The sequence below is a fragment of the Chenopodium album genome, chromosome 12 (genome assembly GCF_948465745.1).
Source record: "Chenopodium album chromosome 12, dcCheAlbu1.1, whole genome shotgun sequence".
In the NCBI taxonomy this organism is placed as follows: Eukaryota; Viridiplantae; Streptophyta; class Magnoliopsida; order Caryophyllales; family Amaranthaceae; genus Chenopodium; species Chenopodium album.
Window position 1 is genome coordinate 34,580,572 of NC_137845.1, and position 24,953 is coordinate 34,605,524.

General features: G+C 36.0%; 1 protein-coding gene across 1 annotated transcript; it reads left to right on the forward strand.

Moving 5' to 3' along the window:
* Positions 1-3,897: 3,897 nt before the first annotated feature.
* On the forward strand, positions 3,898-24,112 carry LOC145570493 (protein RRC1-like). Its single transcript, XM_081629608.1, has 18 exons — positions 3,898-4,020; positions 4,589-4,667; positions 4,750-4,885; positions 5,047-5,092; positions 7,725-7,785; positions 7,871-8,014; positions 8,739-8,849; positions 9,023-9,188; positions 11,339-11,451; positions 11,568-11,636; positions 12,240-12,461; positions 13,492-13,550; positions 13,671-13,755; positions 13,968-14,105; positions 16,748-16,972; positions 17,075-17,868; positions 18,642-18,808; positions 23,696-24,112. Exons 2-18 carry the CDS (start codon positions 4,593-4,595, stop codon positions 23,968-23,970), a joined length of 2,886 nt encoding a protein of 961 aa, XP_081485734.1. The 5' UTR covers positions 3,898-4,020; positions 4,589-4,592; the 3' UTR covers positions 23,971-24,112.
* The last annotated feature ends 841 nt before the right edge of the window (positions 24,113-24,953 follow it).

The window sequence follows — 24,953 nt, forward strand, 5'->3', positions numbered from 1 at the left end:
GAGAAAGTAGAGAGAAGTTGGAGCTATTTTATGCTCTTTTTAGGTAATGTCGTAATCCACCCCTCCCATCATAAATGATTGGGGTATTTATAGGGGTGGGAGCTTGTGCCCCTTTGGGGTTTGTGCCCTAAAATTCCGTGACGTGATTAGCTGCGCAATCACACAATGCCACGTGTAATATAGGGGCGCCGTTTTGCGGCTTTCATGAATATCTCTCGGGACTTGGGCCATGATGTAATAAGGCCTTTTTAATGCTGATTTCAGGGGCTTTTATGCCTTGGACATGCGTCATCTTCCCATAGTGACACGTGTCGCCCTTTGATTGGGCCACGTGTCGCTACGGGATTGGTCCACGTACATGGGGTATTTTTACCCTAAACAGATGGCATTCTGCTAATCTGATCTGATATTGGGAACATCTACACTAACACAAAGAAAAAAGGAAAATAAAAATCAAATATCTAATACTAACTCCGTTTTTAAGTTGTGACACTTTTACTTTCACGAACTCCTAGGCAATTTTTGGGGAGAAAAGATATAGAGAGGTGAAAAAAGGGGGGCCATGTGAAAGAATTTGCCCAATAACAGTGTCACAACCAATTTAAAACTTCATTATATGGAAGTGTCAACTTAAAAAGAAATGGAGGAAGAATCAAATTGCAAAATACTAAATCAATGCTTTGAAAATAAGTTTATATTTGTTCAAACATGTTTTAAAAATTAGAACCACAACACTACTCGAACAAAGACCCTAATCATACAAACTCATTACTATACACAAGCACAACACAGATATTTCATCTTTATATGCACACACACACACAATGTGCTTAAAGAAAGGATAAAAACTATATGAGCCTATACATGATAATAACAAAATAAGACAAGTCTAAATCAAGGGGCACTAACTATCTGGCATGTGTAAAGCAGGCAGAGAGGTTACCTTCGTGCTATATGCTCGTAGGCCTCTGATCGTAAGATATATTCAGATAAGATAATCCTATTATAAGAACCTGGGGGTCGGCGATCTAGGTTTAATATAAGATACTGGTAGAACCTATTCAAGAGATTTAAAGATATAAATTTCACACATAATAATTCAGGGCCATCAAGAAAACGCAAGTCACAGACTTGCCCAGGTGGAAACAAGTAGTCCAGGAATGCTGATAGCCATGACTTGCAAATGAAAAAACCTCTCTAGAACCAAATATGCCACGGATATCGCTTAAATATGTGAATTAATATCTCCTGGTCCATGTCTTCCCACCTTCTGTTGCAAGGACTTCCTTCATCTACCACCATCTTATATCCCTTCTCATCCCCCCTAAGCCAATTTCTATTTCCACATTGCATGAGTTGTGGTGGCGACGTCAATCCTGTTGACGATGAAGACGGCAGGTCACAACATCTTTGACCAGCTGCATCATGGTGGTAAACAAAATTGAATTCAGGCATTCACACTGCCAAGGAAATAAAATTGAAAATTTGATGCAGTGAAACCTCCATACATTGATCGAAGATAGAATAAATAAAACTAGAGTAATAATCTTTCATCTAATGATAGTTGCTACCAGTAGTTAAAAAAGATCGCTTTCATTGGCGGGTACTTAAAAATGAGAAAACCCAAGTTACTCATTTTGAGTAACAACTAAAGTTACTCAAAGGGCACGCTGGCCATTTTGTTATGTAAAATGGGGGTAAAATTGTCAAGATTGGGTAAAAGTGAAGAAAACAATAGGCTTCAATGGAGAAAAATTTACAGATCTTTAAAGTCTTCAATGGAGAAAACAATGGGCTTTAATAGAGAATAAAATTTTGAAATGGTTTCAGTGGAGGAGGAAAACACTCATACCCTTTGGGGTTAACCATGCCATTCTTTCCTCCATTTTTCTTAGGGTTTTTTTTCGTTAAATATGGTGGCGAAGCCGCCGAAAGTGGTGTGTTAGGGTCGGAGTTTCGTGTGGTGTTAGTAGTGTTGATGACGATCTATGTTGTGGTGTTGGGCAAATTATATCATTGTTATGCTCTAGCAAACAAGTGAAGAAGGAAGAAGAAGAGAGAGAAGAAGAAGGGAGGACTGCCATATAGACTGCCATGCACGAATTTCTAGACAAATATTTACAAGATTGCCATTTAAGTAACAATATTGTTACTCAAATTGTGTAACCTAGGCAGCCTCATATGTCCATAATGGATAAATATTTGTTACTCAAATTGAGTAACCTGGGCTTGGTGCTGTTGCTCGCAACCATCTAGGAGAGGTCCTTTTTGCTGGTGTCCGAAGGTATAAGGCTCACTGGACCCCTGAATTAGCAGGATGCAAAGCAACAATATTTGCAGTCCGGTTTGCGAAGCAATTTGGCGTTAAAAAAGATTATCCTTTAGTTAGACAATAGCACAGTTATATCCAGGCTTTTGAAGGCTTCCACCTATCTCTTGGACTTGGACTCCTAGCTTGACGATGTCTTAGATACTTGCACTTTCTTTGATTTTATTTCTTGGTCTCATGTAAAGCGGGAAGGGAATTTTGTTGCTCACCATCTAGCTCGTCTTATTCCGTGTGGTGTTGAACAACTATGGTATAATTGTTGTCCTAGTGACATTGCTCCATATGTACTTACGACAATTTGTCCTCAATTGACTGAATATGATTCCGATGAAGCAAGATCGAATCTCTTCAATCGAAGCTTTCGCCTTGATTCTTTTTCGCGAGTTTTCGCTAGGAATCATCATGTCGATTGCTTTCATTGGAGAAATTGGTGGCATGGTTACATTATGGTTCCCTCGTCTTTCAAAAATGCGTTTTGGATTCCTGGGATGGAAAGGATTTTTCATTTGAGTTCTTCACACCTTTCTTTTAATCGAAATTCTTTGCTACTTCGTGCCTCTACTTCAATGAAAGCTAGCCCTCGCTTTTCCTAAAAAAAAAAGTGTTTTCTTGAAATTTATGTACGTTGCATAAAAAATTGTGCATCATACGGGCTTTAATTTAATTATAATAATACGGAGTATAAATACAAGAAACACAAGAAATACACAATCATACGGAATACTCCGTATTTGCTAACAAGGGCAAGTCTTGTATGTCCATAATGGAAAATTATTGTCAAAAAAGGTACTAAATGCAGGTACCAAATTACCTAAATGCAGTATAAATTAATTTTTATGAAAAATTAGATTTCCAATCTTACCCTTTGTTAACAATAACCTCTTTAAGACTCTTAAGTCCCAGAGTTCCAACCCAGAAATTTTGAAATTTTATACTAGTATATGTAGTATATAATCATCCCTTTCACCACTTGTACGCAAATTCCAACTTCTTTAACCTTTTGACTTTTTTTTTCCAGTTACTTTCATCATTCGAAGTACATAATATTTGTAAGATTGATGGAAAAGTTTCTCTAAAAAATTTCCAACTCCAACATTTTGCAATTGGTTGCAATGTTCGGGCTTTAAAACCAACTACCGGAAAATGTTTCCGGGGCTGACAGCTATGTACCGGATGATGTTTCCGGGGCTTTGAACCACCTACCGGATGATGTTTCCGGGCGTCAAGACAAATACTCTTATCAAAATATAGTGAATTATAACTTTTAAGGCAATTTTTTTCACAAACTAGACATATACTTCGTATAAGTAAACTACCTAATTATGAATTATAACAACAGTTTGTGAACCCAATTGACAAATAAGCAACCAAAAAAATGTTTAAGAGATGAAGTTAATGTAGAATTGGCTTGGAGAAGATTACAGTAGACATTAAGAGAAGGGGGGAAGGAGTGAAGAATCCACTGTATTAAGGAAAACGATAGTATTGATTTAGAAGAGGTTATTTTTGTCTTCTTTTTAATTTACGTATTATTAATCTTTTCTGCATTTAGGAAATTTTTTACTGCATTTAGTACTTGTCAAAAAAAAAAAACAAAAAAAAAAATTGAACGTTCTCCATTGAAGCGCACTCCACGTTCTCCATCGAGCCGCCTTCTAACATTTCTATCCTCCATTGAAGCAGCTTCTGAGGTAAGTTGTTTTTTCCTTCTGTAATTATCATATTAATTTCACAATCTAGGGTTAGTCGTTGATCTAATTTAATTTAATTGTCAGTATAGTAAATTTAGGGTTCGAATTTTTGAACTTTTTGTTCTAATTACTAAGGTTATGAAAGATTATAACATGTTGCTAGAGAAGAAAATTACGAGCCTAATTTCATAATTGAATCAAATATGCCTTTTCTCCAAAAGATTATGTGATTTTCGAGTATGATTTGATGATTGAATTAAATTTGTTTGCTAATGTGTTGCAGAACCCTTTAGTTTTAGGATCGAACTATGAAATTGGACACTTCTCCCTAAACTTGAGTTTGATGATTATCAAGCTAAAATACATCCACTCCAACTATGCAGCCACTTTTGTTTATAACCCTTTTATCATAGGAGTCTAGGATGAAAAATAGGACTTTACTCCGTGGGCGCTGGGCAGTTGCGCCTCCGTACTTGCCTCGGGTAGTCGGGAATGGGCTTAGTTGTATAAATGAGCTTGTTTTGTCTCTTTCTTTTACTTACTTTTGTATTGAATACTCCTGAATCAGCGACATGAGCTCTTTTTCAATTACTCGAAAGAAAACTCCTTTCCAAAAGCATAGAGAAGAAAAAGAAGCAAAAAAGAAGGTACAAGTGTTTGTCTGGCTTGAATGTTGATTGGTCTGCGTGGGAAGATAAATATTTATGTTGATTGGTGTTATATTTGCAGAGGGCAGAAGATGAAACAGCTCGTCTGTATGAGGAATTTCTGGAGTCATTTCAAGGAGAGGATGCTCCAGGGTCGAAGGCTTTTGTACGAGGAGGTTTAATCAATCCCAATGACAAAGTAAAAGCTGATTCTGAAGGTTAGCATTATGAGTCTAAGAAATATATTTACAATATATTTGGTATGTTTTGCGCATTAGCGGTTGCATACTGTTCTTGTTTCATTTGTGTTATGGAGATGCTTTACACTATACCGGTACATTAATAAAAATATGGGCCTTTTATTATTCACAAATGGCAGGTGGAAATTCCAAAGATGGTGTATCAGGTTCAAAGAAGGGGAGTAGGTAATTGAATGCATTTAGATTATACATTGATTAGACAATGTGAGTTAAAAACTATAATGTTGTACTATGGCGACATCTCTTAAATAGAATTAGATGTTAGAATAGTTAGGTAACAGTTTCCCAGCTCTTTCATTGCATCTCTGTACTGTATTTTTTAGGCATCTTTTGTATAGCTGTTTGGCTTATGTCTTATCCCATGCACTATTTTTTCGGCAAATATATGGTAGCTCTATTTGTCTTATCCCATGCACTATTTTTTCGGCAAATATATGGTAGCTCTATTTGTTTGACATGGACTGTTTACTTGAAACCAGCATGCTATGGCCTTGTTCTTTCACCTTGTAGAAATATTTTTGATGAGAAGTTTGGACAACGGCTAGTGGCCAATACATTATGATATGCTGAATTAAGGGCGACTAAGTTCATATTAGCTCAGTAAGGGCAACTGAGTTAATTCTAGATAAGTTCATATTACAGCCAACATGTTTAGATAATATCCAACATGTCAAGAAAAATTAGTTAAGGCCCGGTAGAATTTTCATGTGATAGAATGAAGCATAATAAAACTAATGACATAGCAGCGAAAGTCTTAAGAAAGTATCATGCTTCTATTGTAGGATTGTAGTTGTTTATCCAAGTAAGAGTAACCGTTTTTTGTACAAAATTAAAAATTGAGACTCTAGAGCTGTAATCTTGTTAGCTTTTGTGGTCATCCATGTCTATTGTATGGCTCCTGATGGATGAGATGAAGGAGTAATTGATGATGGTGTGCCACCTTTTTTTCTTTTTCTTTTTTTGTTAAATATAAGTATAACTTTTAATTCCACCAGTCACATTAAGTAAGCAAAATAATTCATTGTTAGCTGTCTAATTATGTAGTAAATGTTTGTCGTCATAAGCAATAATCTAACTTGATTTTTGGATACAAGTGGAAATTATGCAATAAGAAAAGTTTTTGATGCAAGTGCATGATTTTGTTTAGTGAATTGTAGAAGGGTATAATGTCTACTAAACTAAAAAAAATCCTTATATAGTTCTTGTAAAATGGTTAATTACAACATGTATAGCCAAATTGGTAAGTAGTAATAAATGGTGGTAAGAGTGATGAACTTGTATGTATATTTTCCATAAAAGTCTAGGGTCAATGTTGATAATATTGTAACTCTATTCCCAAGTATCACTCAAGTATTTGTTATTCTCTATATATTCCCTTATTCCCCGAATTTGGAGTGTCCTACTTTCACCTAATTCATAGGCAAGCATTATGTATTGTTGAATCAGTGAGTCTTACTCATTACCATTTCTAGCGGTGGTATTAAGTGAGAATGAATTTTGTTTACCTTGAGGTAGAGAAGCATCGCCGTAGACATTATCATGGAACTTTCCTTGCAAAATTACATAGAAAATCATAACCATTACCACCATATATCACATCCTACCAATTGGGCCATTAATAGTTCAAAATTACATAGAAAGATAATGCAATAGTTCAAACTCTCTTTTTTGGCTTCTAAATTATAACCAACTTAATGGGATGGAAAAAGTTAATGTTTACCTCAAGGTAAGACAATGCGATATTTCAAAATTCAGTGCTTTTGAGGAAACTCTATGTATAGGTGCTAAGTATTTTCCTTTAGTATTTCCTCTCTGTTTCTAATTCTCTTTTATTCTTACTTAATCTCCATTGTTTGTTGCTAGAGCCATTCATTTTTGTAAAATTTGTAGGATAGAGAAATGTATAGGCTAGAAATGTTTTATATTATGATTTTGTAGGTTATTGAAGTAGGTAAAGCCAAAGTGAAGTATGCAGTAGTAAATTAATTTTCACACCTTATATGCTATAGGTTGGAAGGAAATTTAATGCATAGTATAGTGCTAATATACCCTTAATATATTGTAATGGAAAGAGAAGTGTTTCTATTGATAGGTCATTGTGACAAAGGTGATTTAATGAAGATATTTCTAAACAGCTATGTTACTCGGACTCTTTCATTTACATCACGTGTCCTTGTCGACATGACACACCGACATGACACATGGACACTGACACTTGGACACTTCATTTTTAACTAAAAACTGATGCTTGGACACCCGTGTCTAATTTGACACTTTATCTGAGTCCAAGTAACATTGGGGTTTTGTATTTTTTGTTTTTTACCTCTTTATTTTATTATTCTGGTTTCCTCTGGTTGTATTTACCACTCTTTGTCCTTTTATAATGTGCTTTTGTAAACAAGAATGTGTTGATAGGAAGTACTGCGAAATGTTGTCACTGATGTTATGAACCAATACTTATTCCTAAACAAAAGCACTTATGAATGATTATTATATTATTTTATGACTTGATTGAATACATCGTACATGAGTTACTTAAGTGTCAATGAGTTGAGTTGTCATTTGTTTTTCAACAAAACCTCCTTATACAAAGAAAAAGCATCCCAAAGTCTTTGGCGAGAAGTAGATTCTTAGTGTGATGTTTATTGGAAAATTGCACAACTTTATATTTCATGTTTTCTTAGTTAATAGATTACTTTGTTTCCGAGTCTACCTATTTTCTCTTATCTTCTTGAAAGTGTTGCTTTTCAACACTGTTGGTGCTTTGCCAAGTGAAATCGATCTTCGCAATTGGCAGATATGTTCCATCATTCTTACCACCACCAATGGCAGCTAAAGGCAGAGAATATGAGAGGGAGGTAGGAACATATCATGTAAATTTTTTTTTTTCTGGTTTCCAGTTGATTAGAGTTCTAATTCTTAGGCTTTCATTGAAATATACAGGAACCTAGAGAGAAGTCAAAAGAAAAAGAGAAAGGAAGAATGAGAAATATTGACAACTTTATGGAGGAGCTAAAGCATGAGCAAGAGATGAGAGAGAAGAGAAATCAAGATCGTGATAAATGGCGTGATGGGGAACTCCCTCCAGTAAGTGGATCTAATTTTGATATAGAATACCCCGAGACAAACTTGCTCTATTTTACTATTTTCTCTTGCACCAAGTGCGACTTAAATGTTGGAATGGTTTTGTGTTTGCCCCAATGCTTTTGCTATCTAGAGACATTAGCTTTTATTGCTTCGTAAAAAATAAATAATTTAAATATGAGCTGCTGATTAAGAAAGGATTTTAACATCTCTATTATTTATTAACATTTAAAATGTGGTGCTGATGAAGAAAGGATTATAATACCTTTATTATATGGTGCAAGATGATTCCGCATATTGAGGTTGGAATGGGATCGGCTGTTTTATTTACTTCTGTAGAGACTCAGATACAGAGAGGAGGGAAAGGAAAAGTGAGAGATGGTAGGACAGCTTGTAATACTGTGCATGACTAATTGCTTTTTTGCGGTCTTCACCTTCCATCAATATGAAGGGAGCTAAAAAAAGGGACATAGATTAATTGCATCACAAAAGATAATAATAACTATTTGTTGCTGATGAGCTCTTGCTGATTCATTAATAATCATTCCTGACTTGGTTCGAATAAGAGAGAGGGGGGGGGGGGGGGTGATTTGAATTGGTCAATGTTGAGACATGTTTGTTTGGTAGAGCCATTCTTATGAAAATATCTGGTCGATACTTATTCTGTCTAGCACTTTTTGTTTCTTCTGTTGTTTAACTTTGACTTTTATTGTTTACCCTTTGTAAGCCTATTACCCGATTCGATGAGCTGCCTGATGAATTTGATGCTGGGAGGGGTTCTTTTGATGATGGTGATCCACAAACAACAAATCTCTATGTAGGAAATTTATCACCGAAGGTTAGTCTGAAATTGCTGTTAAAACCTTGTCCTCTGAACAATATTTCCATGCTTTTTCATCACAGAAAAAACTATATGAACAATCTTAAAGTTTCTAGATTTTGAACATAGCTGTTCTCCAAATATCATTGTATGAGATATTGATGAGACTGTCATTGCTTTACATGATTTAGGTTGACGAGAGTTTCCTTTTGCGAACCTTTGGGAGATTTGGACCTATTGCTAGCGTAAAAATTATGTGGCCTAGGACAGAAGAGGAACGAAGGCGCCAAAGGAATTGTGGGTTTGTTGCTTTTATGAATAGGAGTGAAGCACAGGCTGCTAAGGATGAAATGCAAGGTTTGTTACTTCATTATTCTCTCTCATGCAATATGAGGTTAAGTAACTCCTTTGTTGTTTATTACCATTCTAGTCCCCCCTCCCCCTCCCCTCTTGCCCTCTTTAGGTAATTCCAGGGTATGGAAGTGTGTATTATGATTTTGAAGCTTGACTGTCTCACTCTTGTGTAGTCAACTTTAGATGTGCCTTCCCTTGGTGGTCCGACTCCTCTTCCTGAGTGGTGAGGAGGATAGAGCCAATTAATGCAAATCTGACCATGGAATGTCTTCTGCAAAGGCTTGACTGAGGTGAGAAGGGAAACAGTGAGCCTTTGTATGGAAATCTATGAGGTTGATAATGACCGGTTACCGTATTTTGCCTTATCATCCAATTTTAAACCTGTTGGTTAAGCACAAGCTTATCTCTCACTTGTCATTGTTACATGACTTAAAGTCTTAAATCCATCGTACCTTTCTAAATACAAATACTTCAGCTGCATTATTCCTCTATCCTAAAAGCTGGTAATTTCATTTTAGTCTGAGCAACTCTTAATTGAAAATCTAAATAATGAGTCTGATATTGTTAAATCTGGCTGTGTTTGAATCTTAATACCAAGTATTTGTATTTTAAAATTTATTTATTCATCGTATTAAATTGAATAAATCGTCAATCTGGGCATAATCAAATGTGAGTGGTGATATTTACAGCATTGGTTGCTTTCATGTTTATTAGTCATAGTAGCTTTGGGAATCGAAAGGAGAAAGATTTTCTGGAGGGAAGGAAAACTTAAAAAGAGATGGCTCTTGAAGGGTTTATACGAAAAGTGGTTTTTCTAAAAGCTAAGCTGCATGCAAACATCCAATCACGAATGTTGTCATTCATGAAATATCCTAGAAACTGTATTATGTATGAAATGTCTGATAACTAATTTGGTGGGAGGCTTAACATATTGGATTGAAACTCGAATAAAAACTCCAATGAAAAAAAGTTTATCACCAAATGTTTCCAATCTGGTGTTTCCGCTGAAATCTGTAGGTCTATTAGTGGAGCACTGATAGTTATATGGAGCTATGTGGTAGTGGCATTTTCTAGGAATTATTAGTAGTTGTATGCTATTACAATAGTCAGGGTAAGAGGATTAGAGTGGGATACCTTAGGAATCTTTCACCATAACATTAAATAGGAAGTAACTTTTGATTGAAACACATGATATAACGTCCAATGCGGGGTGATTCGGGGTCAGAACATATGATTTGGACTAGATGGCAGGTTTATGGAACACCCCTTTGTTGTTACAGATTATTTCAATTCTGTAAATTGAATATCCTGTACAATACGGCCCAACCTAAGTGATGCGGCCTTGTTTTTGCACCATGTTTCCCTCCCTTTGAGATTGGTGGTTATGTAATGTTTTGTTTTGGGGTTTGTTATTTTGCTTCCCTTAACTTATACCATGCCTAATCCTGAAATTTATGCTTTGCAGTACCTACACCCCTCCCTATCACTGAAACCTTTCCTCTTAATACTGCGTCAGATGTCTTCCCTTACGATAATTGATATAAGGGTTTTTATTGACATGAAGCAAGCCCATGCTGAGAAGGCATTCGTAGTTAGTGATCTTTCTACCATATAATTAAGTTTTGGCTAGAGTTTTGCTGTAGTAGTTAGTGATCTTTCTACCATATAATTAAGTTTTGGCTAGAGTTTTGCTGTTGTACAGTTTATACAGGGTTGATGGTGGGAATAATGAGCTTAATTGAATCCAATTGCCAGTTCTTTTTTCATTGTATGTGCTTTACTAATAGCACTATAGTGAAGGAAATGGATTCAGTGCTTATGAGTCAACTAAAATTAAAAGGTGGCCCTTTTTGGCTGTCTCTCAATCTGGGTAAAGTGGGAAGCAATAAATAAAGGATTTGGTTTGACTAAACATGTACTTGACCGTGTAACATTAGTTCTTAGAATTGATATAACTTTACACACTTGGTGTGTTGAAAATGGAAGCTATCCATGAGATTTAAGTGTTTTTTGTGCCATATACATGTATTCATTCAGTTACCCTTGTGATTGTGATCTTTTGTTTCACTCTGTCTTTCTTAAACGTTATTTGAAGCTTTTGTAAATGCAAATAGAAGCTGAAATGTCTGTCTTATGCTAAATTTGTGTCTCAGGGGTGGTGGTTTATGAATATGAATTGAAGATTGGATGGGGTAAATCAGTTGCTCTCCCATCACAGGCATTACCTGCACCTCCACCTGGCCATATGGCAATCAGAAGTAAAGAGGTTGATTAGCTTTTTTGCTAATGTCTCAAGCAAAATGTTTATTCCAACCCCCCTCCCCCTCACCATAAGCTGTTAGAATTGTTTTTCTCAGTGGTTTCTTTTTAATTGAATTATAGGGTGGCACCGTAATCTTGTCTGGTTCAGGCACCCCTGTGGCTCCTGTTTCAAATCAAAACTCTGAGCTGGTATGTTCTATTTTCGAGTTCTTGCTTAACTAATTGTTAATGTGAGAGAGAGGGTATGAAAAGGTGTGTGGGTGTAAGAAAAAGACAGATGATTTCTTTTAGATGAATTTGCTTTGAAGGCGATAATTTGTTGTAGTATTTCTTTTGAGAAACTGGAGCCTTAAGCTGGGTGTAGGAAAAATTTCGATAAAGTGAGAGCGGGTACGAAAAGGTATGTGGGTTTAAAAAAAAAAGACGAATGATTTCTGTTAGATGAATTTGCTTTGAAGGCGATAATTTTGTTTTAGTATTTCTTTTGAGAAACTGGAGCCTTAAGTGTTCTTAATTCCTTTTCTTTTCTTTTCCTTTATTTTTTAATTATTACATTTTATTTCTTGTAAAAAACTAATAAGGAGAAAATCTTGTTTATATTCAACTTAGGGTTTTGATCTTTTTTCAATCTTCAAAAATGGGTTTATTCCACACAGTTGGTAAATTTATTATTGTGATTATGATATACAATCTACTTTTCGCTACTTTCTTTGAAGAACTTAACTTAATGGGGGCTTGAAAATGCTGTAATTGTTCTATTATTTTCTGACCCTTTGCTGCTTCCATCTTTAGGTCCTTACTCCTAATGTTCCAGATATAACAGTTGTGCCTCCTGAGGATAGGCATCTTCGCCATGTCATTGATACCATGGCTTTATATGTTTTAGATGGAGGGTGTGCTTTTGAGCAAGCAATAATGGAGCGTGGACGAGGGAATCCTCTTTTTAGTTTCTTGTTTGACCTTGGCTCAAAGGAACATATGTACTATGTTTGGAGGCTTTATTCATTTGCTCAGGTGTGTTTTCTCATGTAATTCCATGAATTTGTTTGGTTGTAGGTATGCTTGTTTTGACTGTTTTATTTTCCGTATATTTCATGTAATGTTCTTTTGTAATATCAAAAGCTTCTGATCATATAAGGATGTCTATGCAATATCATTTTTAAGATGAGGAGACATCCATAGACTTTCGTGTCACCCTTTCTATTTACTTGCTCATGCATCCACTAGCTCTCCCTTATGTTCTGCATTGTGAAAGAATCGACCATTCATTTATTAGGCTATTATGCTCTCATTCTGATGAATAGGGTGTTTGTTAATACTACCTCTGTTTCACATTTTTTGCAACTTTGAAGGGTGCACGGACTCCTAGGCAAAATTTTTTTGTGAGTGTAAGATAGAGAGAGAAAAATTGGAATGCATGTGATGAGAAGAGAGATAGAGAGAAATAACAACCTAAAAAGGAAAGAAAACATTAGTTGCAAATAATATGTAGCATCCATTTTTGGCAAAAGTTGCAAAATATATGAAACGGAGGTAGTATAAGAGATTGACATCATACCACACCTCTTACTATACTTCCTGTCACATGTTTCTGCATGTGTAAGATAAAGAGGAGGGTGTGCAACTACATTGTTGAAAGACTTGAAACTGTTGAGGGGATATTTTTGCCTAATCCTTTTGCTCAGCAACATAAACTGGCTTCATGCTTTGAACAATAAAAAAAAAAAAAAAAAAAAACACATATAATCTAAATAACTTTATTATATCTTAACCCCAATGATTAACCAACAGTGAATTATGTTGGGGAAAAAAGAGGACATATAATCACAATAACTTTAGTATTTTACTAGTGGCATTATAACTGAATACTACCAGAGTTTTGTTTTATTCTTCACTTAGAATACTATGTTCAATTTTCAATTCTCCGCTCTTTAAACCTGCTTCGTTTTAGTGCGCTTTGTAGTTTTCAAAGTATTGGGTAAATGAATTTATATAATGTCAATTTAGGTAAACCTATTCTCTGATGGTCTTTTACTTGTTTCAGGGTGACACTCTCCAGAGATGGAGAACAGAGCCTTTCATCATGATAACTGGTAGTGGGAGGTAAAGTAGTCCCCTTTTTTCATTGTTGTTGCATTAGCAGTTATATATTTCCCTAGAACCTCTGGAAATTTCCTAATTTGCATATTGATATATGTATGTTTACATCATGTTTGGTTTCAGGTGGGTGCCACCTCCTCTTCCCACAGCAAAAAGCCCAGATCCCGAGAAGGATTCTAGTGCAACATATGCAGCAGGAAGAAGCAGGGTACTTTTTAAAATGCTCTTGCTTCTGCTTTTGGATCATACACAATTACCCATACTTTTGCATTTTTAGGATTTTGCTCTATGTAAAAATCCATTAGCATCACCACTATGCCTTTAAGAAGGCTTTCTTCTTTGATGATAGATGTATGCATTCTTACTCGCATATATTTGACCTCTCTTCTAATTTAGGGAACTTCTGCCTTTTATGTGCAGCGTATTGATTCTGAAAGGACACTTACAGACTCACAAAGGGATGAGTTTGAGGATATGCTGCGTGCTTTGACCCTAGAGAGAAGTCAAATCAAAGATGCTATGGGATTTTCCTTGGATAATGCTGATGCTGCTGGTGAGGTATGCATTTTGTGTCGGTTTGATTATGTGGGCGAAGGTTAAAAAAATATTATGGATGTGGCTTTTAGGATTGTGGCCCTGTAAAGTATAGTTCTAACCAAGTTTAAAGAGTGAATGAATAGCATGGCTTGTGCTGAAATAATCTACTACCACCATCTCAAAAATTCCAATTTTGATTGTATTATGATATAGATAAGTTGCATTGAATTGTAGATAAAGGTGTATGTGAGGGGTGAATACTAGTAAATTATAATAAAAGAGTGCAGTATTTACTGGAAAAGAGTGCAGTGTTTGCTGTTGGTGAGGTATGCATTTTGTGTCGGTTTGATTATGTGGGTGAAGGTTAAAAAAATATTATGGATGTGGCTTTTAGGATGGTGGCCCTGTAAAGTAAAGTTCTAACCAAGTTTAAGGAGTGAATGAATAGCATGGCTTGTGCTGAAATATTCTACTACCACCATCACAAAAATTCCAATTTTGATTGTTCCATGATATAGACAAGTTGCATTGAATTGTAGATAAGGTGTATGTGAGGGGTGAATAACTAGTAAATTATAGTAAAAGAGTGCAGTATTTACTGGAAAAGGGTGCATGCGTATGTACAGTAACACATTTATTATACAGTATTAGTATTAATTTTTATGCACATGATGTGTGCTTAAAATTTTATATGAGCATTTATAATCCTTTAAAAAGTTATATGGTCTTAAAATTGTTATCATTTACTCTCCTAGATTTTTTTTTTTAAACTCACTTTTCGTCTCAGTCTGGTCTTTTTTGTTCTACTCACTTTGTTTTATATTTTTTTTGGCTTACCCCTTTTACAATCTTACCCCCTTCGACCTCATAATAATTACAATCTTTTCCACTCTTACTTTAGTCACCTTTTTCTTACAAACCTACCTTTTTCAATCTTTTCCACTCTTACTTTAGTCACCTTTAACGCTATCCTACTTTTACAATCTTACCCCCTTCGACCTCATAATAATTACAATCTTTTCCACTCTTACTTTAGTCACCTTTAACGCTATCCTACTTTTTCAGTTTTCTTATACCCACCTACCTTAGTCAATATTCTCTTAATTTGCGTATCTATTGTATCTAAGTAGAACATAAAAGAACTAAGGGAGTATATAATATAATGAGGAAAGTTGTATACATTGTGTGTGTGTGTGTGTGTGTGTGTGTTTGTTTGTTTGTTTTTTTTTTTTTTTTTTTTTTTTTTTTTTTTTTTTTTTTTTTTTTTGAAAAATAAAAACAACTAAAAGAAACTATGGGATGTATAATCAAATTTTTAATTATAGATTTTTTTTCAAGGTTTGATAATATTATACTTTTTTATTTGTGAAAAATGTTATTCTAATTAAAATCTTTGAATCTTTCTGATTTTGCCAAGGCCTGTCAATTATTGATTTTTTTTTTTTTTTTTTTTTTTTTTTTTTTTTAATTCATATGTGGTTGTTCACACGGTGTGACCGGGGTTACTCAGTCAGGGTTTACTCGGTCGATCATGGGTTATTTGGTCTGTCAGGGGTTACCCGGTCAATGTTTTGGCGTGTGTTAGCTTGCCGCACGGTGTAGCCGGCCACACCAAAAAAGCGCGTTTTATTCTCTAACAAATAAATACAGTGAAGGGGGAATTTGGGCCTTACACAATTTGGACACCAATATTCTACTCCATCTCCCTTCACTTATATAATAGAGATTTAGGTAAGTTTGCCAATTACAACCTTGTGTATTTGCCTAAAATTTTCTATATTTTCTTATTTAATTTTGGCTGTATCTGTACAGCACCTGAATATTTGAATTTTGATTTTTTCATTTTCCATCCCTGTTCCTGTACCTATACCTGTTCCCGTTTCTGACCCTATATTCATAGGAATGCTACATAGTTTAGAATTCTGAATTTGTAAAGTCCAAACTTTGTTTAGAATTAGAATGAAAAAGTTTGGCTTGTGCCTAGGTTTTTCCTGTATTCCAAAAAGGATTACCTGGAACTTTAGAGTTAGTGCAAATTTGCCTAATTTATGACCAACCATCTGATTGGTGCTGAAGAAAGACTATGCTAGAAAAAAAGAAAAAAAAAAAAAAAAAAAAAACTGATCCATTTCTAGCCAATCCTAGGATATATAACGCTAGTTTCAATTGTATAAATGGTATTCAATTTTGTTGAGTGTGAATGTTAGTTGTAGTTACTATATTCTCAGCTCAAGGAAATTTTGTTGAATGTGCAATGTCGACTGCAATTGCAGATCTTTTTCATTATACTTTTTTGCCATTCTTAAGAAGAAAGGCGATATCTTCAGTTCTTTTCAAATCAATATAAATACTTAATCCTTGAATATTCAAGGCTAGTTTTCTGCCCTTCCAATTTCTCATTTCTTTGATACAAGGTTGGGCTTATGTTGTTTACATTATCTATTTGATTTGATAACCAATGCTTTTGTCTCTGTTACTGGCCTAGCCTGTTTTAGTGATTATTTTTTCATTCCTCATTTTGCGAATACTTGACTTTTATGCTGAGATTGACTAATGAAGGTGATGCTGTTAGCGGAGTTGTATGCTGTCCAATATAAATTGATGGACATCAATGTCTTCATGGTTCAGGTTTAACTTATGTTGCTTCTTGTATTGCATAGCAGATAGTTGAAGTTTTAACGGAGTCTCTGACTCTGAAGGAAACACCTATACCCACAAAAGTTGCAAGATTGATGCTTGTGTCTGACATTCTTCATAATAGCAGTGCTCCAGTGAAGAACGCATCTGCTTACCGTACGAAATTTGAGGTGACGTTGCCTGACATAATGGAAAGCTTTAATGACTTGTATCGTAGCATAAGTGGAAGAATCACTGCTGAAGCTCTTAAGGTTAGATCTTGATTTTGTAATTGTCAATTTCTTTCTTATTAAATTTCTATTGCATGTTCTAGTTGTCTGATTCAAATCTTGGCCAAACAATTGTAATTGTAGGAGAGGGTGTTGAAAGTGCTTCAAGTTTGGTCAGACTGGTTTCTTTTTTCAGATGCATATGTTAATGGATTGCGAGCTACATTTCTTCGACCCAGTGCTTCTGGGGTTATACCTTTCCATTCCATTTGTGGTGATGTACTAGAAATGGAAGAAAAGGTTGGCCGCCCTGAACATTCAACTGATGGAAGCAAGACTAATCAGGATGTAGCCTTGGCTATGGGCAAGGGAGCTGCCATGTTAGAGTTGCGAAGCCTCCCTCTTCCTGAGCTGGAGAGGCGCTGTAGGCACAATGGACTTTCACTTGTTGGAGGTCGAGACATGATGGTTGCACGATTGCTTTATCTCGGAGAAGCTGAGAAGCAACGTGGATCTGAGCTAGAAGATGATTTAAAATATGTACAGGCCCAACCAAGCTCAGCTAAATTTGCTAATGTGCAGAGTGATGTGCATGTTGAGATGGAGGCTTTACGACCGACAACATGGAACTCTTATGGTGATGATGTGGAAGCACGAGAATCTAACTCTCTGTCACAAGAATTTTCCCTTCCGCAGTCTGAAGTGAAATCATTCTTGAAAAAAGAGAAAGCGGAGACTGTTTTGCCTGCCTCAAAGTGGGCTAGAGAAGAAGAAGATGATGATGAGCCTAAGGAAAGCTCTAGTGGTCTGGGGCTGGGTTACTCATCTTCTGGGAGTGAGAACGCTGCATATGATCTGTCTAATGCCGAGGATAGTGAGTATGCAGCTCAGACTAGTGCTGCAACACAGCCAGAAATAACTATAAATGAAGAGCAAAGGTTTGTTTCATCAACATTATGCTTACGTCCTTACTTGAGAATAATCTCTCTCACTCACTGTCACTCTGTTATATCATTCTCTTTTACCCATGGGATGGAAGCAGGGAATTTTGGCCATTGTATTAACTATTGCATTTTAGAACGTGGTTGTAATTTAAGTCATTCGTGTTAGTGTTAGTGGAATTGAGTGGCTTTGGAGCGTCAGAATTGCATCCTCTCTTCAGTTTTTCTGTTTAAGCGAGTGATTAGAGCAAGGAAGGCTTTTATACTACTATATTGGAGAAATTTGTGAATGGAGTTATGCTATACTTTATGGAGCAAATAATTCTAATCCATTTCCTATTTTTTTAATTAAAAAAAAAAGTTATAAAATTAAAACAAAAAAACCTTCTTCTGTTCTAAATTAGTTGACTTGTTTTCTTTATCATATTTGCCAATGCATAACCTCAATTGTAATTATCTCAATAATCAATAAGTAAAAAATTATAAAAAGTTTTATATTTTGAAATTACACATTAAGTGGAATCTAACAAGATCCCACATGGCTATGTTTGTTCTTATCTATAAATTACAAAAGCTAGTCAAAGTAGAGTTTGTAAATAGTGTTAAAAGTCTAATTGTATCAACAAATTTGGAATAGAGGAAGTAATTACTAAGGTGTTTTAGTTTTCATTAATACGTCATTATTTACTAATGTTGGATTCCTTAGCCCTTGTATGTTGTTTTACAATGCAATCTTATACGTGTTTTGATGTTTGGCTACACTTGTTCAGACAAAAATTGAGACGTCTAGAAGTTTCATTGATGGAATATCGGGAGTCTCTCGAGGAACGAGGTATCAAAAGTTCGGAGGAAATTGAGAAGAAGGTTGCAATATATAGGAAACGTCTAGAATTAGACTACGGCTTGTCGGATTCAAGTGAAAATCTTCCCAGGATTAGTAAGTTTTTTCCTCAAAAATTTAAATTTTAATACAGCTTTTTCCAGAAGTTGAAGCTAATATTCTTTTATCCAAAGAGGAGATCCCAAAGATATGTTACTATATACTTCGTATGTCCTAGGAAAGAAAGAATTTCCTTCGTCATATATTGCATAAATCCACTTTCTTTTTTCACAACTTTAATACAAATATAATGAGAATGTCCTATTTCTTTTTTTAACTGCTTAATATATATTGTATGTACAGCCCCCCTTTCGCGTTCTTATATCCTGTACTATGATGAATTTACTTATCCTTTAGTTTTAGTTTGTATGACCAATAAGTACTTGGTTTGGTGTTAAGATTTTGTATTATAACCTTGAAATTTAGGGGCTCTTTAAGGGTGGGGATTCCATTACTCTTTCCCCCACTTCCAAGAGGCCTTGTCTGCTAAATTGGGCCAGGTTGACCTATGATGGAATCTGGTATGGTAGTGCACTTCCTCTTTCCCACAATGTAATACCTCTGTTTTGTTTTTTTTTTTTTTTTTTTTTTTTTAAAGAAAAAAAACTTTAACACTTCTTATTTCACGCTTGCCAACTCATTATTTCAAGTTCTTATAATTTTAATTATCAATATGTAAAAATTATAAAAAAAATGATGATATGAATGTGTAAATCGAGCTTAATGTATCAAGATCCGCATGACTGCATTTTCCCTTAACTATAAATCTATAAAACTCGCCAAAGTGGAGTATTTGAATAGTGTAGAAGTAAAAGTGTTGTAAGTACCACAACAACAAAGTCTTAGTCCCAAAATGATTTGGGGTAGTAAAAGTGTAGTAAATAAAATAAAAAAACGCCTGAGGAAGTTTATAAATAGGAAAGGATGTGATAATTAGAAGGAAAAATGGAAATAAATAATCCCTCCTTTACCCTGACAATAACAATCCCACCTTTAATTTATTCCAAAACAATCCCACCTTTGACAGTCATATTCTACTAACAATCTCTGACCGGTTTTGTTAGGTTGGTAACCTGTTGGAGGAGGTCACTTGACACTTGTCGTTTTTTAGTTGGTCTTTATTTTACAAATTATAAAAAAAAGTTAAAAAAAAAAAATAAAAAATAAAAAATCAGCCTCCATGCTTTAACTCTATCTTCCCTTCATTCTCCTCCCACATGGATCCCCCCATTCTCCATCAGAGCCAACCACCCAACCTCACCAAATTCAACATTATGCATATGTTGATTCTATAAAACCTGTTAAATCACAAGCCAAGTTCCATTGACATTTTCTCTCCTAATTTCTTCATTTTTCTACATTTCAGATTCACCTTCAATTCCATTTTTCTGGAAAAAATTTTGAAGTTTGAACTTAAATTATTGGATTAATTGAAGTTAGAACTTATTTAGTTGAATTAATAGAAGTTTGAACTTAATTTGTTGGATTAACTGAAGTTGTTCATCTTATTATTATGGGTGTCGGAGCTGGAAAATATTGGCTAGTTCTGACATTGCCGTGTAAACGCTGGTGGTGATGTCAATGTCAGTGATACAAGTTAAAGCTCAAGCCAAGGCTGTTCAGGTCGGGGGAAGGGGATAATTACGGGTGGGTTTTTCAGGGAGAGGGGGGTTTCCGGGTGGGCTCAAGCGGTCAAGCCACCGCTGTTCGTGGGGGCTGGGTTTGCAAGGGGTTGTGGGTGGTTGCTGGGGAAAAGAAAGAAGAGATAAGAATGGGGGTGGGACTGCCGGCGTGGAAGGGGAAAGCATGGGTGGGCGCGAGAAGGTGTACGTTGTCGTGGTAAGGGTGGTGGTTAGTGTGGTGTGAGGGTTGTGATGTGGTGGTGGCTATGGATGGGGGTGAAAATGGAGGTCTAAGAAAATTCGTTGAAGAAGTAAAGAGTTTAGGAAGGAAATTAGAAAGGTTAACCTATTTAACTGGTAACCTGTAAAATAGCCTATTAAAAGAAGATTAATGACCAAAGTGGGTTTGCCTCGTAATAATCAAAAGGTGGGATTGTTATTGTCAGACCGGGTAAAGGTGGGATTATTTATTTTCATTTTTCCTAATTAGAATGGATGTGACGTGTTTTGAAAATGCCTAATCTTGATTTTTTTCAGGGGAAACTAAAGGGTATCTTGCCTTTTCACTTGTCAATTGTGATTATTTTATTGCAACTAAATCACGTGATTTTGATAGATTGGTGATTTCTAATGGAAATTTATTCATTATTTCCTTATTTTATATTATTGATCCTTATTGTCTTAGGGGTTAGCTTTTCTTTCGCGCGCTTTTTGTTTTGAAGCCAATTCTTGTAAAATTTGATGATGACTGACATTGCCACCTCCCTGCCAGTCACTCGGCTTTGTTTAAAACATTTTATGTTGGTGCCTTGGTCGCATTATTTAAACTTCAAGTACTGAAAATGCTTTACATTTAACTAACATTTTTGTGTGATTCTTTCTTTGTTTTGCATTTATCATTCAGCCCAAGTCTAACCAATAATCTTGTCAGTATTTCCAGGAGCACAGTCTCCCAACACTTAGGTTTTCTTAATTATATTCAGTTGGCTTCTAGGTGAAAATTCCCTACTATGCTTAAGAACTTTTGCAATAGGAGATAGTTTATATCTAGTTTGATGAAGTGATTATGTACATAGTTTTGGAGCATTGGTGATGATGCAATTAATCATGGAACACATACTGTAATTCTTGAGTTTGTATGTGCTTGAGGACTACTTTTTAATTTTTTTAATTTTTATTTCAAAAAACACTACAGAACAACCTTATATCATTGTTTGACCATTTTTGTGACTTTAAAAAAGAAATTACTTTTAAGTAATTTGTTTTTGAAAACTAAACTCTCTTCCCCTATTTACGTTTCCTTTGCTCTTTGCCCTGTCACTGCTTAAACTCAAGTGTCATCGACTGAACATCCCTTTTATCCTCTCCAGTAAGCACCACCTTTTATCCATACCACTAGTCAATATATCTCCTTCCGAGAACCTCTAGGTGCACCCAGGGGCATTTCCGTAATTTTCCACTTAGTTTGCCCTGCTGTACTTTCTCCCTCTTTCCCCCTCTTTCACGATTTAATTCATAAATCTCTTCAAATTACAGAAATTGAAAACAAAAATCGTTCAACAAGCTCGATTGATGATGAAACAAAAATCGTTCAACAAATTTGTAGAGCATAATTGATGAATTTCTCAAATACATATAAATCAAAATAATTCCTAAATTTAAAATTAAATCAAACAAAGATCGTAACGTTGAAGGTCACGCCGGAGTTCAGCAACGCGAAGGCGGCACAACTTCTCAAGCCACTACCCGACATCATCGCCGGAAATTTCGCCGGCGACGTCGAAGGTGAAGCAGCGTTTAAAGTCTCAGAAATCCGCTGACAGATGAGAGGAGTGAAGTGAGAAAGAAAATTTTGTGTTGATTGGAGAGAGCATGCCTTGCTGCTGCTGTCGAAACAGGTTGAAACAGTAGATTTATGACTTATGAGTAGGGGAGTAAAGACATGAACCCAGTCCTTGTACCTCTTTCTCCAGATTTATGTTGCGGTGTGACGATGGGTCGATGGTTGTTGCAAATTATTTGTTCATTTATTAAATGAGCAAATGAACCCGGGTGTTGTACCGTATGTATATAACAAATTCTATCTCCTTCCACATATCACTATGTTCTGATTACACAACAATGCAGTACAAAGGGAAGGGTGAAGATGTTGAGCAGCAACAACCAGTTGGGTGTTAAGCTAGTGAACTGTGGCAGATCAGGGGCCAGAAACATCAGTGGTTGTCACAGAGCATAAGCTTCCCTTATATACTTTTTTCCTCTGCTCCCCCCCCCCCCCCCCAATTTCGTCACTGCTCAACCCGAAGTGCCACCAACTGAACAGCCCTCTTAACTACTTTAACTACCATTCCATCTCCACAAGCCTGCACCACCAGTCGATGCATCTCTTTCCCCATATGGGCAATATCACAATGTTTCTGGTAACACAGATCATTATAAAGGAGGGGTGTCAATTAGCAACAGCCATTAGGGTTTTCAGTTGGTTAATAGTGTCATGTTCCGGGGCAGAAGCTTTTGTGGTTGTCATAGAGTATAAACTGGTGACTGGCCAGCAATTCAGAGGCCATAGGTTTGGTGTTGTGGTAGCTATATGTGGTTGCTGAGATGGGGATTCAAAGGGAGGATGGGAGAGGGAGGGGGAGGGGGAGGGGGGCTTTTATGTAGTGGTCCTGACTAATGGTGTGGGGAAGGCGCTGGTGGCTGGTCAGATGCTGTCATGTTTTTTGAGATTGTACATGGTGGAGGACTGGATGGTATAGAGGAGATACTAGGGATTTTCATATTATTTTATTTCATATAATATTTCTTTTAGTGAAAATTAAATGTAAGATTATAATATTTGTTATATGTGGAGTGTATTGTAAAATTCGTAAAATGAATCATATGATTTCCCGGGTTGATCGATATATATGGCTACCATACAGAATGTGCAAAAGTGGAGGGCTGCTGAGTAGAGTTTCCCTTTTTTTTTTTTGACAATGGTAATGAAAAACTATGCTAGCTCCTTAAAAAGGATCCATCTTTCAACTCTCCTTTCAGAACATAGCTTCATACCATTTAATGAAGGGGAAAAAAAAGGAAGAAAAAGCACCATGTTTCCTAACATTATGTTTGTGCATTTTTGTTTTATAGCATGTGAGATATTCTATTTCTCTGTGGCTGATTCTGAAATTTTCAAAATTGGTGTGTATGTTTTTATGTTATGTTCCTTGTTCATTCCCTCATTAGCTTGGGTAATAAAGCTATAGAGTATGCAAAAAGTAAAGCTTAATTGATTGCTTTACTAAATCATGCTGATGTGTTGTTTCAACAAATGTTGCAGAAAGAACAGTGGAGAGAAGAGACAAAAAAGATGATTTGCGAGAATCATCTCGAAAACGGCACCGCAGTACGAGTCGAAGTTGGAGCCCACCACGCAGAGGATCGAATAGAGAGACGGAAGATGCTGACAGGGATTACCGTGCTAAGGACAGATCTAAATCTCAAGATTCAGACAGTGAAAGGATCAAAAATAGAAAAGACCTTGAGAAGAGTGGTCATGAGAGGGATGATCATCAGAGAGATAGGGGGCAAGATAGAAGACGAAGAGTAAAGTAATTGATGTATTTGGCCTTTTCTTCTGTACTGGCTTGAGTCTTGAAGATGGCTTTAACTGAAAGTTTGCGAGTTACAGATGGATGGCTTTGTGCTTGAATGAAAGTATTCATTTAGATGTATAAAATTTGCAGTTTTTCACCTTTGTTAGATTTGTCTAAAGTTTAGCTCTGTTGAGTAATTTTTTTATATGAAAGAAAAGTCCTCATTCATGTGTTATCGGTGCTTGGTCAAGTGGCTGTTTTCGGTGCTTGGTCAAGTCCTGCAGCTGCTTCTCACTTGGATAAATAGAAAGGCCATAGAAGGATTATAGTTGTGTCTGGGTAAGGCGAAAATAAAAGTTCCAATTGGAGGTTTAACATCAGTTTGTCCCTCTTCCGGTCCTCCAAATACTGGGACGGTTAAGCTTGGTTTTTTGCCAGCTTTGGGCTATTTGGTTGGCTATCTTCTTCTCCGGATATGATATTCCGGATCCTTTGAGTTCAAACGCCAAAATGTATTTATGCGTCCTATTAATAACTCTTCCTCTCCAGATTCTATTTGTTGTCTTTGGGGGATATATTCTGATTCTGTGGATGTGTGTTTAATTTTCGACGGTGCGTGGTCGTCATTGGACAATTGTGCTGGTATGGGTTGGATTCTTCGGCCATTTGACTCTTCGTAGGTTCTTAGGGGTGGTGCCAGGGCTTGTCACTCAACTTCAAATCTGCAGGCGGAATTCCAAGCATGTCTGTGGGCACTATAAATGGGTATTCGGAAAGGCTATAGTCGGATTCTCATGTACACCAATTGTTCTACCTTATTGTCCGTGCTACCTGGTTCGGGTTCACTTCCCATTTCTTCGACGTGGTTATTTCATGATATCCATTCTATTCTTTTAAGTTTTTCTGTGTGTAGACTTATAAAGTTCCCTCGTTTTTGGGTTAACTCGGCTCATTGGTTGGCCGTCGTCAGCTTTTGTATTTTTTTTTTTACTGTTAAAACAA